Raw genomic sequence first — 14,792 nt, forward strand, 5'->3', positions numbered from 1 at the left:
ATTGATTCAAGTAATCGATTGTTATGTCTATAGGTTGTAGTAAAAATAGTGATAAAAAGCCCAACACAAGTTCTGAGGGCTCAAGGAAACATTATCTTGTTTGTAGGTCATATTTTGTATTTTATATTGTATTTTTTTTTTGTACTTCTGATTGTTTTGTACCGCTGCTACGATGACCTAATTTCCCCTCAGGGATAAATAAAGGTATCTATCTATCTATCTATCTTTCATTCGATCAACTTGCTGAAAGCCCAAAACATCCAATTCTGAGCTAATATTAGTCGATCAAAAGAAAAGCTAAGCTAAGTAGCAACAATTTTGATCATCAATTCATTATTTCAGTCATTTTTCAAGTACAAAATTCCAAACAGCTGCAGCTTCCAGCCTGTCAAATGTGAGGATTTGTCATCTATGATAATTAATTGAATATTTTTGGGTTCTAAACTTGTTCTTGTTGGATCAAACAAGATATTTAAAGACATCACTTGCTCTCTGAGAAGCTGTGATGGCATTTTATATACAGACCTAACAATGACATTGATTCATTGAAAAAATAAATAAATAATGAATTGATAATGTGATTAATCAATAGTTGGATTTACAATGATATCAAGACAGAAAAGCAGAAACGTGAACCAGACAGTAATTGGTATATTCTCTTGATGAATGATGACTTGATTATCAAAATTGGGTATGCAGTGATATTGCATGTGGTCACTTTAGCCACCAGTGATGCTGACTTTGGTCTGACTAATGCAGACTCACGGAGAACCACGGGTCTTTGTGGTTGTTTATTCACTGCGGGCCCTTTCAGAGAGACCAACAAATGGAGCTGTTAGACATGCTGGTCACATTCTAGCTGACAAAACACACAGTCGGTCTATCAATATTCTCCAGAAATTCACAGTTAGGAAAGACAACAATTTGCCGTCTGGATCCTGAGTGAGCATGCATAAAATACCAAATAAACTCACAACAATTCATAAAGCATTCTAGCTGAGCTAATTGAACAGGCTAATTTCATTATGGTGGATGTCATTTGGAGCGGAAACAGAATGTGGTAAACAGAGCGAGCGTCAAACCAACAGAAGCTTTTATGAGCTCAAACTCTACAGTGCAGAAAAGCTGTTCAGTGACATGGACATTTAGGGGTAGACAATCACACCGAGAGCAGAGTTAGAGCAACATCTTACGGCACGAGCCGATTGTGTGAAAAGTTTCCCATCTTTGCAGAACTTTAACAAACTCTGCCGTGGTCAAAGCCGATTATGTCAGAGAGCGATCTACCGGCCGAGAGACGGCTTTGATGGGGATGAGGGCCGGCGTCTAGATAGACATCAGGAACAAGGGGAGAATCACAAGAGCTGACAGTCACTGCTTCCACCATAAAGCCTCACTAATGATGCAGGAGGGGTGTTAGAATAAGTGTTGGCTGCCACAATGAAGGTGAAAGTCACGCAGTTGTGTTGTTGATGAAGTCGTGTGGAAGTACAGTTTCAAATGGAAACGTGTGCGCTTTGGACTTGACCCTGCTTGATAAATCTGTCAAAACAAATTGTTTTCTTCTTCGCTTTGCCAGAGCGTCTTTCTACAGAGCAATTCAATTATTCACCCATCTTAATTGATGTGTTTTTGCCTACGCCCTTTTTTCCTCAAGGTCTTTCAAGACGCTCTCCGTCCCCAATGTCAAGTGCTATTCCCTTAAGTCCTTGATCCGTTGCTAAGTTGACTTTGAATTATTGAGCTCCGTGGCAAAGCTCATCTGTGTAACTTTAATAAATTAACACCCTTGAGATCCAACCTGAAATAACTGCTTTGGTTACTGTAATTTGCCCTGTATTAAAGAGGTTTTGCACATTACTACGAGCTGCCAGAGGTAAAATGGCCCCGGCTTCTTTTTTAAATAGCACACAGTAGGACCTGACACTTTAGCATTAACACTGCTGCACCATAGGGTATTATTACAGTACAACAATTGGGATGTTAAGTTTGTAAAGATGACGCATAAATTGCTGTTTGTCTGTCTTTCAGTGGTAAATGTAATTATTGTGGTTAATTAGCTAAGAACAATGACTGTTCTCTGGATAGTACAAGCCCAAGTATGTATGCAATTCAGGGCTAAAAGGCATGTTTCACACGTAAAAACACTGTGTGGCACAGCTGTTTAAACTATACACCAAATCACAGCAGCCTTGAGCATTTGCTTTATTCTTTCAGATTTAAACAAATATGTTGAGTGTAGTAAAAAAACAACCCCTAAGAATAGTCTCAAAGTCAAGAGGATGTGTGTTTGCCATTGACAGATTGCTGTGGTTTGAAATTACATGGTAAGGCCGGGGCTGCAGGCTGTAAAGATCCTGGGCAGGTCGCTGGTGGAGAGGAAGTCAGTGAAACAAGATATGTTTTGGTCAGCTCTTTCCTGACCTAAAGGTCAGAAATCTCAATGGAGAATTCTTTTTATAGGGGCTAGATATCCTTGAAAACACTCTTGTCCTCTATATCGAGTTTTATTGTTGGCTCTCTATAATCCTTCTGGAGTATATTCGCTGTGTTTTTAGCCATGTTATTGGCACGGCTCTAGGGATCATGGCAACAACGGTACATCCACTACTTTGGGATTATATTTACTATATCTAACTATTTGATGGATTGCCATGACATTCGTAGTTCCCAGACAATGGATCGTTACATTTCCTGTAGTGTCACCACAAGGTTGACATAGTTTTTAATGAAATATATAGATTGTCATGGCATTTGATTTAAACATCCATATCCCCTTCAACTCACGATAATAAAATCTTCTTTTAAATGAATCGAAATAGACATAGTCATAAATCTACCTTCTCATCAGTTTGCTGTCACATAATGCCATTTTGAAATAAAGTATGCCAGCCTACACTGTTCTTAAAGCAAACCCATTGTGTTTGAAGGTAATTACACTGAAAACTGTATATATTTCTAACTACTGATTACTTAAAGGCCCCATATCGTAAAAAGCAAGATGTCCTTTTTTTATTATAAAGCAGGTTGAGGTGCTTTATAAATACTTAGTAAGTATCAAAACGCTACAGTGCTGTTACAGTCATTCCCCGGTTGCAGTGACGGTGCAGAGATGCTGAGAGCACAGATGCAGAAGACCTGAAATGCAGGAGGGGGTCTTAAAGAGACGCAAAAGACAGAGCATTTCAGACAGAGGGTGAATACAGGTATATTCAGACAGACAGTAGGAGAACAATAAGGGGTTTTTTGAACACTAAAGCATGCTCACATGTTGGGTCGCAAACTTTCCCAAATTACAGCTAAACAGTGCACTAAAATATGTTTCTGGAAAAAAATGCTTTGTTTGAAATAGGCAATACATTCAGAGTCTTGATTAAATTTCGATCAGTGCTGCATAGTTTTAGTTTGATCTGAGTCTCATGAGCCTGGTAAACTGCACTGAACGGACCTGCAGACTGGAGGGTGACGCTCTTCTGTCATTCATCGTCTTAAACCCGCCCCAAGTGAGATAAACACTTGTGATTGGCAACCCCAGGATCTTGCTGGCTGGAAATTTGGCTGAATGTGAGATGGGCTAGTCGTACATGTAAGAGCACATGCAACAAGAGCTTGGCAGATTCGTCTGGTTTCCCAGGGTAGTAGAACCCCCAAAATACAAGCACGGACCTGACAATGAGCGTAACATGTCCCCTTTGATAATCCGCTAAACAGAATTACATGTCTAACTCGATGAGAACACTTTGTCACAAGCAATATGTTCCTCTCCTGCCTCAATGTCAATTAATGTACTGTGTTTTAAGTGCACACAGTAAGATGAGCAGGCCGGGTCCGTTTGTAGCATCAACACCAACAGCAGAGCGAGAGCAGAGCAGTGTCAGGGTGTGTCTGCGGCGGGACAAGTCCAGGCTTCAGTGAACCTGACAGGCTGTGGCTTATTAAACCCCCATCAGACGCAGGAGGTCAAGACAGCTACAGCTCGGGCGACACACTCTGCCTCCGTCTGTATAATGTAGACACACACTGTGACTGCGTGGGCCCAACAGGATAGGATAATACCCCCGGACCTATTTTATTTTTAGCGTTTTAATCATTATCGCCAACTGCTGAGGAATTCTGAGAAATATTTAGATAAAGCATGAAGAGACTAACGGCTTATAGAATTACTGTTCCCGATTGATGGACATGGGAATGTGTATGATTAGATGGAAAAAGTTGATGCTTTCGTTTTTTTTTATTCTCTTCTCACGACACACTTAATGCAAGCTTTAATGCTATGTTTTATATGTGGGTGGATGGCTGGCTGGCTTTTGAAGAAGCAGGTCGCCAATGTTGCTGCAGAAGGTTTCACAGTGGGGCAGAGGGAGAGAGAGGGACTGGGGGCACTGTTTGGCAAGGATGAAGTGATAAGCATAATTTTGGGTAGAAACATGCGGGCGTAAACAGCACTTGTTTGATCGTGTTTTATTCAGATGTGCGAGAACAACAGTGACAGCGTTTGGCTTTGACCCAAGACTGAAATGCAAGTTGTGTTGTTTTTGAGTTCTCGATGAACCAGCTCAACCGTTTCCCAAACTCTGACTCATGTCGCCTGAGCTGAAGTCCTGCAAGGGCAAACAAGTCCTATGCCAACCTCAGGGTGTGTGGCGCCTCTCCATCTCTATCTGACCTCTGCACTTCTCTTTTTTCTCCAATTACTGAGGGACAAAAACACATCCAATCATCTGTATTTCATAGTCACACATTTCATTCTCCCCAATTTCTTCTTTTTATCTTCTAATCCCTCTCCACTCCTTGCCTTCCTCTTCCTTATCCGGCCCTCTCTGTATATATAAATGCCCCCAGGGACCTCCTCTTCTGGCTGTGTAGTAAGAAGAAGAGGATCCCTGTCAGATCTGCCAGTTGAATGACCATTCGACTGGAAAGGATTAGTAATATCCTGTCCTTCTCTCACTCGTTAAAGCAGCCTCATTAGGGCCTGCTGGACCAAAGGACCCAGGGTGCCCCTGCTAGGGCCGGGCTGGGTGTTGCACTCAGGGAAGCCCTGGGCGTGTTATCCCCACCCAGTCGAGGGCGGTCATAGTCACACAGTCCTTTAAGAGGATTGGATCTTGGTGAAGTGTAATTGCTAATCTCCTGACCACAATAGAGATCAGGATTGTCCATTAGGCATGTTATATTTGAGCAAGCTTGTATTAATGTAGTTGTTCTGAAGTTTAAAGGAATAGTTGGGCAAATACGCTTATTTGCATTCTTCACATTTAGACGAAAAGATCGATTCTGCGATACTGGCGATTAGTTGTCAACTATTAAATGAATTGCCACCTACTTTGATAAATCATTAATCGGTTTGAGTTATTTTTTAAAGTTTTCAAAATTCTCTGATTTTGGCTTCTTAAATGTGAATATTTTCTGGTTTCTTTCCTCCTCTGTGACAGTAAACTGAATATCTTTGGGTTGTGGACCAAACGAGACATTGCTGATCCACATTTCTCACCATTTTCTCACATTTTAGAGACCTAACAACTAATTGATTTATCAACAAAATAATCAACAATGGTCAATAATTGGTAGTTGCACTAATGGGCTTTAGAGGTTCTGGTAGGCAGGCAGAGCCAGGGTACTGTAGCTGTTTCCCAGCTCCAGCTTTATTTAATGCACAGACATGAGGGTGTCATCGAGCTTGTCATCTAACTCAAGAAGAGCAAGAAATTATCATATTTCCCAAAAATGTCAAACTATTCCTTTGATAATGAGCCTTCTCATATCATCCACATGTTTGCCTTTTGGATTATTTTACCTCACCTGTGTGTCTCTGATGTCCTGTGTGTGCCAAGGTGACAGTGCCGCTCCGATAATGTCAGAGGAACATTGTCAGCTCTCTCCAGACATCACCGCTGTCAAGCCACTGTCACACAAATCTTCACCATGCCACTTACGTCTTCAGCACACACACGCACACTTACACACAGCTGCTCCCCGGGAAACACTTGCAGCAAAACACACTGAGCAGACAATATGGAGAATACAAACAAAAAGGGTAATTCTTCATTGTCCAGAAAAATCTATAAGTATAATGCATCAGTGTAGATACAGAAACGATTCTTCCTTCCTTCATGTTTCGACTGCAGCTGCAGGTTCTTTGCTTACATGTCCAAATGTGTGTGTATTCAGTAACCGGTGGCTTAATCGAATTCAAAACTGATTTTCCCATGTGACTGAGGATGTGCTGGAATGTGCACTAACTACTATGTGGTGTGTTTACATGAAAACATAACGTCAGCCTGCAGAAAGCGCATTGAACATGAGGGAATGTATCTCTGTTTCTTTTCGTTGGAAAGTCATGTACTGTGCTGTTGTATGTTTGCATAAAACACAGACACAGTTCCTATGTGTTGTGTTTTTGCTGAGAAAACATCCTAACCCATTAAGATGGAATAATTCATGACTTTTGCCCATTCTGAACACTGCAACTCCCCAGACCTCTGACGTGGACAGCTGACAAAGGTTAACCAACAAAACAACCCTGTGCCTGGAGTCACACCATCTTTCCCTGCCTTGTTATGTAACTGACACTTTTCTCTCCCTATTTTGCTGTCTCACACCTTCTGCTCACCCTCCAATCCTGTTTCCTTTCCTCTCCAGCACATTTCCCATGTCTAAGACAGCGGCGAAGAAGCTGCACTGGCGTTCCAAGGTGCTGGACAGCTTCGTCCCGTTGCTAGGCTCATCGGGGGAGCTGGGGATCGCGATTGGCGGAGGAGCAGATTATGGAGAGTTTCCTTTTGTCACGTCAGCTCCCGGGGGCGGACTCACAGTGGGTGATGTCATCCTAGAGATTGGGGGGACACCAGTATTAGGGATGACATTAGGAGACGTCCGTGGTGTCCTCAACTCCTGCCCCCACCCGATCCGCATCAAGACAGTGTCACCAGGTATGACTCAACATGAATCAGCAGCCCATTGTTTTGATCAATCTCCACACAGTCAGGGAAAGGTGTGAACATAACTGCACAGCCTCTCGCTCTGCTGATGGCTCATAACTCATAATAATGCATTAAATTTTTAGTTCACTCCCTAACACTGGAGACAGCTTAACTTGTTGCTGTTTACGTTGCACACCATTGAGTTTACTTCATCGGACTACACACACACAGTCTGTTCCACTGGAGACCAAGCTGTCATCCATAATAATGTTGCTCAATCACCCTCAGCCGACTCTCACAAGTCAAATCTGCAGCCTGTAGCTTTCTGATGCTGATTTGCACTCGTCAATTAGTCTGGATATGTCAAGGCCATCTGTCAACATGTTGGTAGGAGGTCAAATTTGCTGGCGGCACATGACAAGAGTGTGGCGATATAGTTGTCTGTCACCCGCAAGAGGCCTTGATGTTTAGAGCAGGGGGGCAGGGGGTAACGGATGTCTTTGTTGGCTCTGAACAGAGCAGTATGTCACTGGAGTGTCACCTGACCGCCGCTCCTGATGGCCTTGCCCTCCAGATTGATAGCTGATTTGGCCGCAGGGGTGTAAATGGGGACCTTTGCTCCTGGTCCCTCCACTGCTGGTAGATCCATTATCATTTCTGAAGTCAGCGCCAGCTCTCCCTAGGCAGCTTGACTGCGTGTAGTGTGGACAGTGATGGATAAGCTTATGCACCGGGTTGCTGTATCACACCTCCTCCTACTCCTATTCCGACTACAACTCCCTCTGCTCCAGCCTCTCAAATACAGGACACTATGCTACATTCCCCACAGGCAGCCAACATTTTAAAGGTTTTAGCACTAATACAGGTGCTCTGTGGACAAAAAACAAAAAGCAGTGATATGATCTGTCTAAGGCTGGCCGATGTGAGGCTTAGGGCTACACAATAAATCTTTTTTTTTTTTTATCACAATAAACAAAGGACACTCAGGTATTTTTTTAGTTAGTTATGTTTTACAGTGCAGTTTTCTTCTGATTAACTTCAACTATAATTATTTCCGTTAATGGTGCCTTTTGTGTTTAGTTCAATGTTCAATTTGTTGTTGAAAATGTTTTTTTTTGTATTTTAGCAGTCTACTGAAAGCAGCAGAAAAACGGTACACTTAAAACCTGGCGTTAGGCCGTTTATTTTTAGCGTTGTTGGACAAGAAATCAATAATAATCTTTCATCATTTTGTAATTCAAGTGTTCTGTGAGAAAACAAAACTTCTGCACCTCCTTTTGGCTGTCTTCAGGTTTAGAGAATCTACTCGAGAGGGACAGCTGCAGGAAGATCAGCTACATCATTCTTTTTATCGCAAGTTATATTGTTATTGCGATAATCAACAACGTTATCCCATATTTCCTCATATCGTAAAGCCATACGCCAATTTATATCACTAAAACAATATATAAATGTCTATCATATGTATATGTTCTGATCCATGCATATTATGTTCATTGTGCACCAGAGTTCTTTTCATTTTTTACTTCACTCAGGAGAATACACAACTAGGCTTTACTGTACCATGTGGTTAAGTCATACAAATTATTTATTTATTGAATTACAGGGCTTGAAGTTCTCAGGCATCACCTCTGATTTCAGGCATAGAGTAGTAGAAAAAAGCTCACGAATCATTTATTGCTTTGACCCCTGGAATTACCAGAAAACATGCTATATTGGGATGTTATCATTATTGAAATATGAAATGACCCAGAACAGGCCATATTGCCCAGCAACAGATCTGATGTTTAAATCAAATGTTCCCAAATTTTAATTATCTTCCAGTGTTTTTTGACAGCAAAGCCCTGGTTAGCTCTTCTTTGTATTATTAACCTTGACATCTGACTTGCCTTGCTTTGATGGTGGCTCATGTGTGACATGTTTGCACAAATTAAATATTCAACATCCAAGCGTAATCTGCTCTTTCAATTCCAGAGAACTGATGTTGAGATCTAAATTGTGCTCTTCAGCGGCAGCTGTTTCATAACATGATGAACAAAAGCTCATCATTTTCCCTAAAAGGCAGCTGCCATATGTGGCCATCTGCGTATGTATGTGCAGATGACTTCCTCCAGTAATAAAGTTATACCACTCACGTTGTTTTTTTTAATAGACGGTGGAGGTAGGAGGGGTGATGTGGGCAGCCTGTAAGGGAAGCACCATCAAAGTGGTCGTCTGTCAGAGTGACAAGCTAGAGATGCTCTCAGCCAATCCATAACAGCGAGTGACCTGTCATCACAGGCTGTAAAGCACTTGAGATGATATTAAGAGATCAGATAAAGGAAGCTGAGCCGTGACGATCGTCTCTGCCTCTCCCAGCCTCATCTGTTGTGTCTGAAGCAATTAACCTCAGTTAGCGGTTATATATGCATGAGGGAGACGGGAAATCACATTTGATACTCAGGATGTATGTGAGGCGATATAGAGAGATCAGCAGGTGTGAACGTGAAAATCTAGTTTGTAAAATGTGTTAAATCAAGCCTGGCAGTGGTAAAGATTTAAATACATTTCTCTTTGACGGGCTTCAAACAAATCTTAGAGATAATAAACTGCATCTGTGTGTTTGTGCTTACTGAGCTGATTTCTTAATGTCTCTCTCTCTCTCTCTCTCTCTCTCTCTCTCTCTCTCTCTCTCTCTCTCTCTCTCTCTCTCTCTCTCTCTCTCTCTCTCTCTCTCTCTCTCTCTCTCTCTCTCTCTCTCTCTCTCTCTTATTCTCTCGTGCTTCTTCCTTCTCTCCCTGCCACACTTGTATATTTGCCCTTCCCTCAGGCTCCACATTGTGCAAGGATCTCAGGTTGTATCTGAGCAAGTGTTTCACCCCCGGCTCAGTGGACAGCCAACTTCAGCAGGTCATCCGAGAGAACCTCTACCTCCGAGCTGTACCTTGTGAGTCTTCGTGCTTCTCTTCTTGCGTTCAACATACTGTATATCTCTATCTTTATACCTTGTTTTTTTATATTTTGTGTACCATTATGCCTTTTAAGCCCCGATCCACAGCAGCACATTTCTTAGCTTCAGTGTTGTGATTCCTCCCTGATTCTCCAAACTACAGGAATGACGACCATCATCTACTGTAGGTAACACACGTACTCTGAATAAGAACCTCATACAGTCAGACTTAAAAAATGAGAACTATTCCTTTAAAGCAATTCTTACCTTTCATGCCTCACAGTGATCCCTCCAAAGTCCCACCCTCTTCCCCCTGCCTGACCTTTGACCATAGACTGTATAAAAATGGACGTAGCCTCTCCACCTGGGCCCGTTCTCTCAACACGTTCCAATCATAGTTGCCTCTGGGAGCCGCCATCTTGTCAGACTTTGACTCCTCCTCATTTACTCTTACCAAAAAAGGGCATTGATCTGATGTTGGGGGGAGGGAGATACGGCCGTCTGGGTGACGTTTACAGACTTAGCCACATTAACTCCACCGCCCAGGAGCTAGGCTAACAGAACACGTTACTAGATAAACGGGAGTGGGAGTCTTGTGTCTCTAGCGGAGATTACACCAGCTCCGGGACAGAAGTGCAGGCAGCCAGCATTTATGATCTATAAACTTTAATCTCCAATAAAATAAAAACTAGCCTGTTGCCTGTTATAAAACAATTCACCCTAATAAGTGTTGTCATGGAGATATGACCTAAACATACAGACGAGAATGTTTTTTTGTAAACAAGTAGGTTTAATGATGCTGTGAAAACGGCCTGTTTAACATGGTGGTCAATGAGAAACTACTCTATTGAGCAAACTACTCCTAGTGGACACTCAGAGAACTGCAATTTTTGGCACTTCGTATTGGATCAACCAGGAAGTCACTGTGGTGGGGGCTTGCCTCTGAAATGCTGCGTTGAAGTGCAATGGGCAGTCCAAAGTTTCGGACCTCCAACTAGGCAAAGTGCACTGGAATGCCTGTCAAAGTGGAACCGCCTACAGGCAAATTCAGTGGAGATCGACCTAACCCGAATCCGCTAGTAGAAAGTTTAGAACTTCAAACTTCCAATTGCACTTGAATACAGCATGAACAGCGCAAGTGAAGCGGAGCAACCGATGACAGGCAGGAAGCTCAGCAAGTAATTTTATTCGGATTTATTCAGATTTTTATCAGAAATATGAAAATTGAAAATTGATGAGTTTTACCACCTGGTGGATTTCCTTCCTGATTTTCACATTTAAGTGTGCCAGACACTTATTAGGAGCATTTTATGATTACAAAAGAAACGTGTAAAAATGCCAGAAAGGTAAGAATTGCTTTAACTACATTTTGACTATGCTCATGATATCAATCTATCACAGCATCTCTTAAGTTACGGATCGCATTAATATATTGATATCACCTCGTGGTTGCCAACATGTGAATACCTTGGTGTTAATTGGTGTTTTAGCCTACAGAACTGTTTTCCACACTCCCTTGTGTTAGTGAATGCATCAGAACTGATGAGAGGGGGAAAAACTTGACACATTAAAAGAGTCTGGTAATAAGACTAAAATGTAAAATTTGAGCGAGACAGAGAAATAAATCTGTTTGGCCATTCCAATGGCAAAAGTCTGTATTGTTACAACACTAGGGTCATCCTCAGTAGCTGTCTCCCCCTTATAATCTTTACCCCTGTGCTCTAGGCTAGTACCTTGTTTAGGTGGTAGGATGGTATTAAATGTGATGGCAGTTGTGTTTGACAGATTTTTTTTTTTAAAAGTGCAGCTTTTGAATCATCCCTGAAAAAGAGGCTCATAGTCTACATAAGCAGTTTCATCATTTTGATGCTTATGAATCAAGCACAATGGCAGCCAAAGGCAGCTAGTTGCAGTGCATCTGTTGCTATCTTAATCCTCTATAACATGACGTCATCGGATAGGGCGAGAGGATATAGCAGCCGTGCAGGATTTTTCTGAGAAAGATCTGATGCCATTTTCTGACTTGCGTTGGTCTATTTAGCTTTTTGTCTTGTTCAGGTGGTAGTAGTGGAAGAGACAGAGTGTGTCCGTAGTCTTAACCTTCCCCATGGCAGTGTGGAGTCGCTGCTAATCTCTCCTTTAGTCCAGGAAGTAGGTCATGTGGGACAGTCTGCCACCACGCCACACAACTGACTCGCTGCCATAACAAGGCACAGGTCAAAACTCCCAGGAAAGATAAAACCGTCTTTCTTTGTATACAGCATGAATATCCATATTATGGGATGATTGCAGTTTTATTCACAGCAAGATCATTTCTTAGCCCTGCATACACAAATAAACAGCAGTGCTTTCATCGATTTCAGAGAATGGGATGGCTGAAAGGCAATTGGCATATAAATTAATCATTTTATTTTTGGTCAGGGGGAATATATACACTGTATTTATTGGCAAAACACTGACAATGCAGTCCAGCCTTGCCCTGCCTGTGGTGTCAAACTTTGGAAACAACTTCCCATCTCTGAGTGCTGTCTTTTGGCGAGAGTGACAACAAGGCAGGCTCAGCCCACGGGTGCGTAATCCTCTGATCTGCTGGAGATGTCACAGTAAGATGCTGTTGTTCTCATGCAGATACCAGCACACGCATGCTGGCTTGATCCCGAGACGGCTTGGAAACCATCACGTCTCTTTTTTTAAGACCACACATAGATATATAGGATATTTTCTTTTTTATCCTTCTGTTCCTTCGAGGAGACAGCTGTGCTTAATGCTGAGGAGTTTTCACCAGCAGCTCATTGTGGCCCCCTTCAGGATCATGTATGTTCCTCCTGTTTCAGGAGACTCTTTGCTGTAGCGTCTTATTCTGTTGATTACTGAAAGTTTGAATTACCTGAGATAAAGATGAATACGTCTCAGAAGCTCACAAAGCATACGTCTGTAAATGTTTTTTTTACTGTAAGGAAGCAAAGTTAGCATGATGAGGTTTTTTGTTTTTTTTAATTGTATATGCTATCTCTTCTTCTGAATCCGTGGTTTAGCACTGCGGTGCTATTTAGAGAGTGTGTCAGTCCCTGAATCCTTTTGATGAGACAATGTTCTCTGATGTTGCAGCTGGCACTGATGCAAGAAATATCATTACAAAGGCTCAGTTAGGGCAGTGCATAAAAATGGAAATGAATGACAGAATTAAGTTAACGCAGGCTACTGTATCAAAAGAGGAGGAGAATTAAATTAAAAGCAAATGTCTTCTATCAGTGCCAAAGTGGAGGAGGGGCTGACTGCAGTCTAATGGCTCTGTGTGCTCATGCAGGACGCTTACTGTGAAGCCTTTGGGGAGCAGGTAAATGTGTAGACAAACAGCCTAGTTCATTTATATATCACAGCTTCCTATTTCACAAGTGTGCAAACTTTTTGTTTCCTCGTTAATGTAATTTCTTTGTGCGAGACCTTTCATTAAACCTCCTGAACTTTCCCGTCCATTTTCTGTATAATGGCACTAACCATTTGTGCGTGCCCTTGGATGATTCAGAGCCAATGTCATCGTTTCATTGCTGGCTGTGTCTTTCTGTCTCCTCCATAAAAGACTTTTCTAATTGTCTTCGACGTGAGTCAGAGATAAGAAACATCATTTAGTTATTCTAATAAGTTCGCTCCAGCGTTGTCAGGCAGACCGTCTGTGGCCTTTTCAACTGTTAGATTCTTTGTCGGCTCCTTGTGTGCAACGATCTTGACAGACAGCTCTCTCTGGGTGTTGATACAGAGTTCCGTGTAATTACCTCTTCAATCCCTATCTCACCCCTCTCCCAGGAGATCAGTGTGCGGTGCCTACAGGGACAGGCGGGGAAGAGGAAGATGTCAATAATCCATCCTGCCCCCCGCTGACATGTCATATATATTTCCTAGGAGGGTGCATGGCTAATGAATCCCTGTCTTGCACCATATCAGCTGGAGAGATACTGTGTGTCCTGAGGGGATGAGGATGCTACCACATCTTTAATTAGACGCAGACACTTCTAATTCCCTTTAATATTTGTGGTTTTTGGTGGGGCAAACACAACTTTGGTGCAGCGTGGCACAAAGTGGATTTAATACATACAGTATGAGCAGGTGGAGAAGGAGCGAGCTATAATGATGTCCAATCACATCAGCACTTCTCGTCCCCTTTCAAAGCACCAGACGGTTTCCTAATGAGTCGAGAAGTGAGGGTCAAACGTCTCTTGGAAAAAAACAACATCATCATCTCTTTGTATGGAAGTACAAGGCAATCAGTTGATTAGTAGAACAAATAAATTGTTTTTATGTGCTTTTTTTCTTTACAAAGCAAAAATGCAAAAACATTCAGTGTTTCCAGCTTCTAGCAAAATTGTGATTTGCATTTCTGGCTAATTTCTATGACATCTATTGGAACAATAGACCAAATGATGATTTGATTTACCATACGTACACGTATCATAAACTTTTATACGTGCTTACTAGTTTCAGGTTTTTTGCAGCATAAATGCAATCGCCGGAAGAAAAAAGCAAACGTTAAGCTATAAACAACTACACAACGGTCACATGACTTCAACGTCACCAACACTAGCTTCCAACTCATATTGTGTGTCCGACCTCTGTAGTCTCATTTAGCCACTTGTTAACAACTCCCCTTTTTAAGACTCATAAAAGGTAAAAAATTCCCTAGTGGGATATTTACTGATGTATACTTTACGTCATAGAACAAAACATGAACATCTTTTAAGCCTGTGTTAACCTCAGACTTTATTTCAGGCATCTAAACAAAAACCCATTCAAAGAACCCATAGACAAGGGAGCCAGAAGTGTGTTTAGGACTCTATACCTTTGCCATCCAAAGCCATAAAAATGCTTTTTGCAGGTGAAATATAACTTCTTGCATAAAACCCGAGTGTCTCATCCTCTGTGGCTGATCGGAACACACACTGTGC

At 41.9% G+C, this 14,792-nt stretch overlaps 1 protein-coding gene across 1 annotated transcript in view; it reads left to right on the forward strand.

The window, feature by feature from the left end:
- The window catches only part of magixb (MAGI family member, X-linked b), a gene marked incomplete at its 5' end in the record, with an annotated part of 44,351 nt that overhangs the window by 3,781 nt on the left and 25,778 nt on the right, over positions 1–14,792 (forward strand). The window contains 2 exons of the mRNA XM_083920490.1: positions 6,643–6,932; positions 9,733–9,849. Of these exons, the coding sequence (XP_083776616.1) occupies positions 6,643–6,932; positions 9,733–9,849 (407 nt within the window). The remainder of the gene's footprint in view (positions 1–6,642; positions 6,933–9,732; positions 9,850–14,792) is intronic.

This window comes from Echiichthys vipera, assembly GCF_963691815.1.
Source record: "Echiichthys vipera genome assembly, chromosome: 9".
Taxonomy (NCBI): domain Eukaryota; kingdom Metazoa; phylum Chordata; class Actinopteri; order Perciformes; family Trachinidae; genus Echiichthys; species Echiichthys vipera.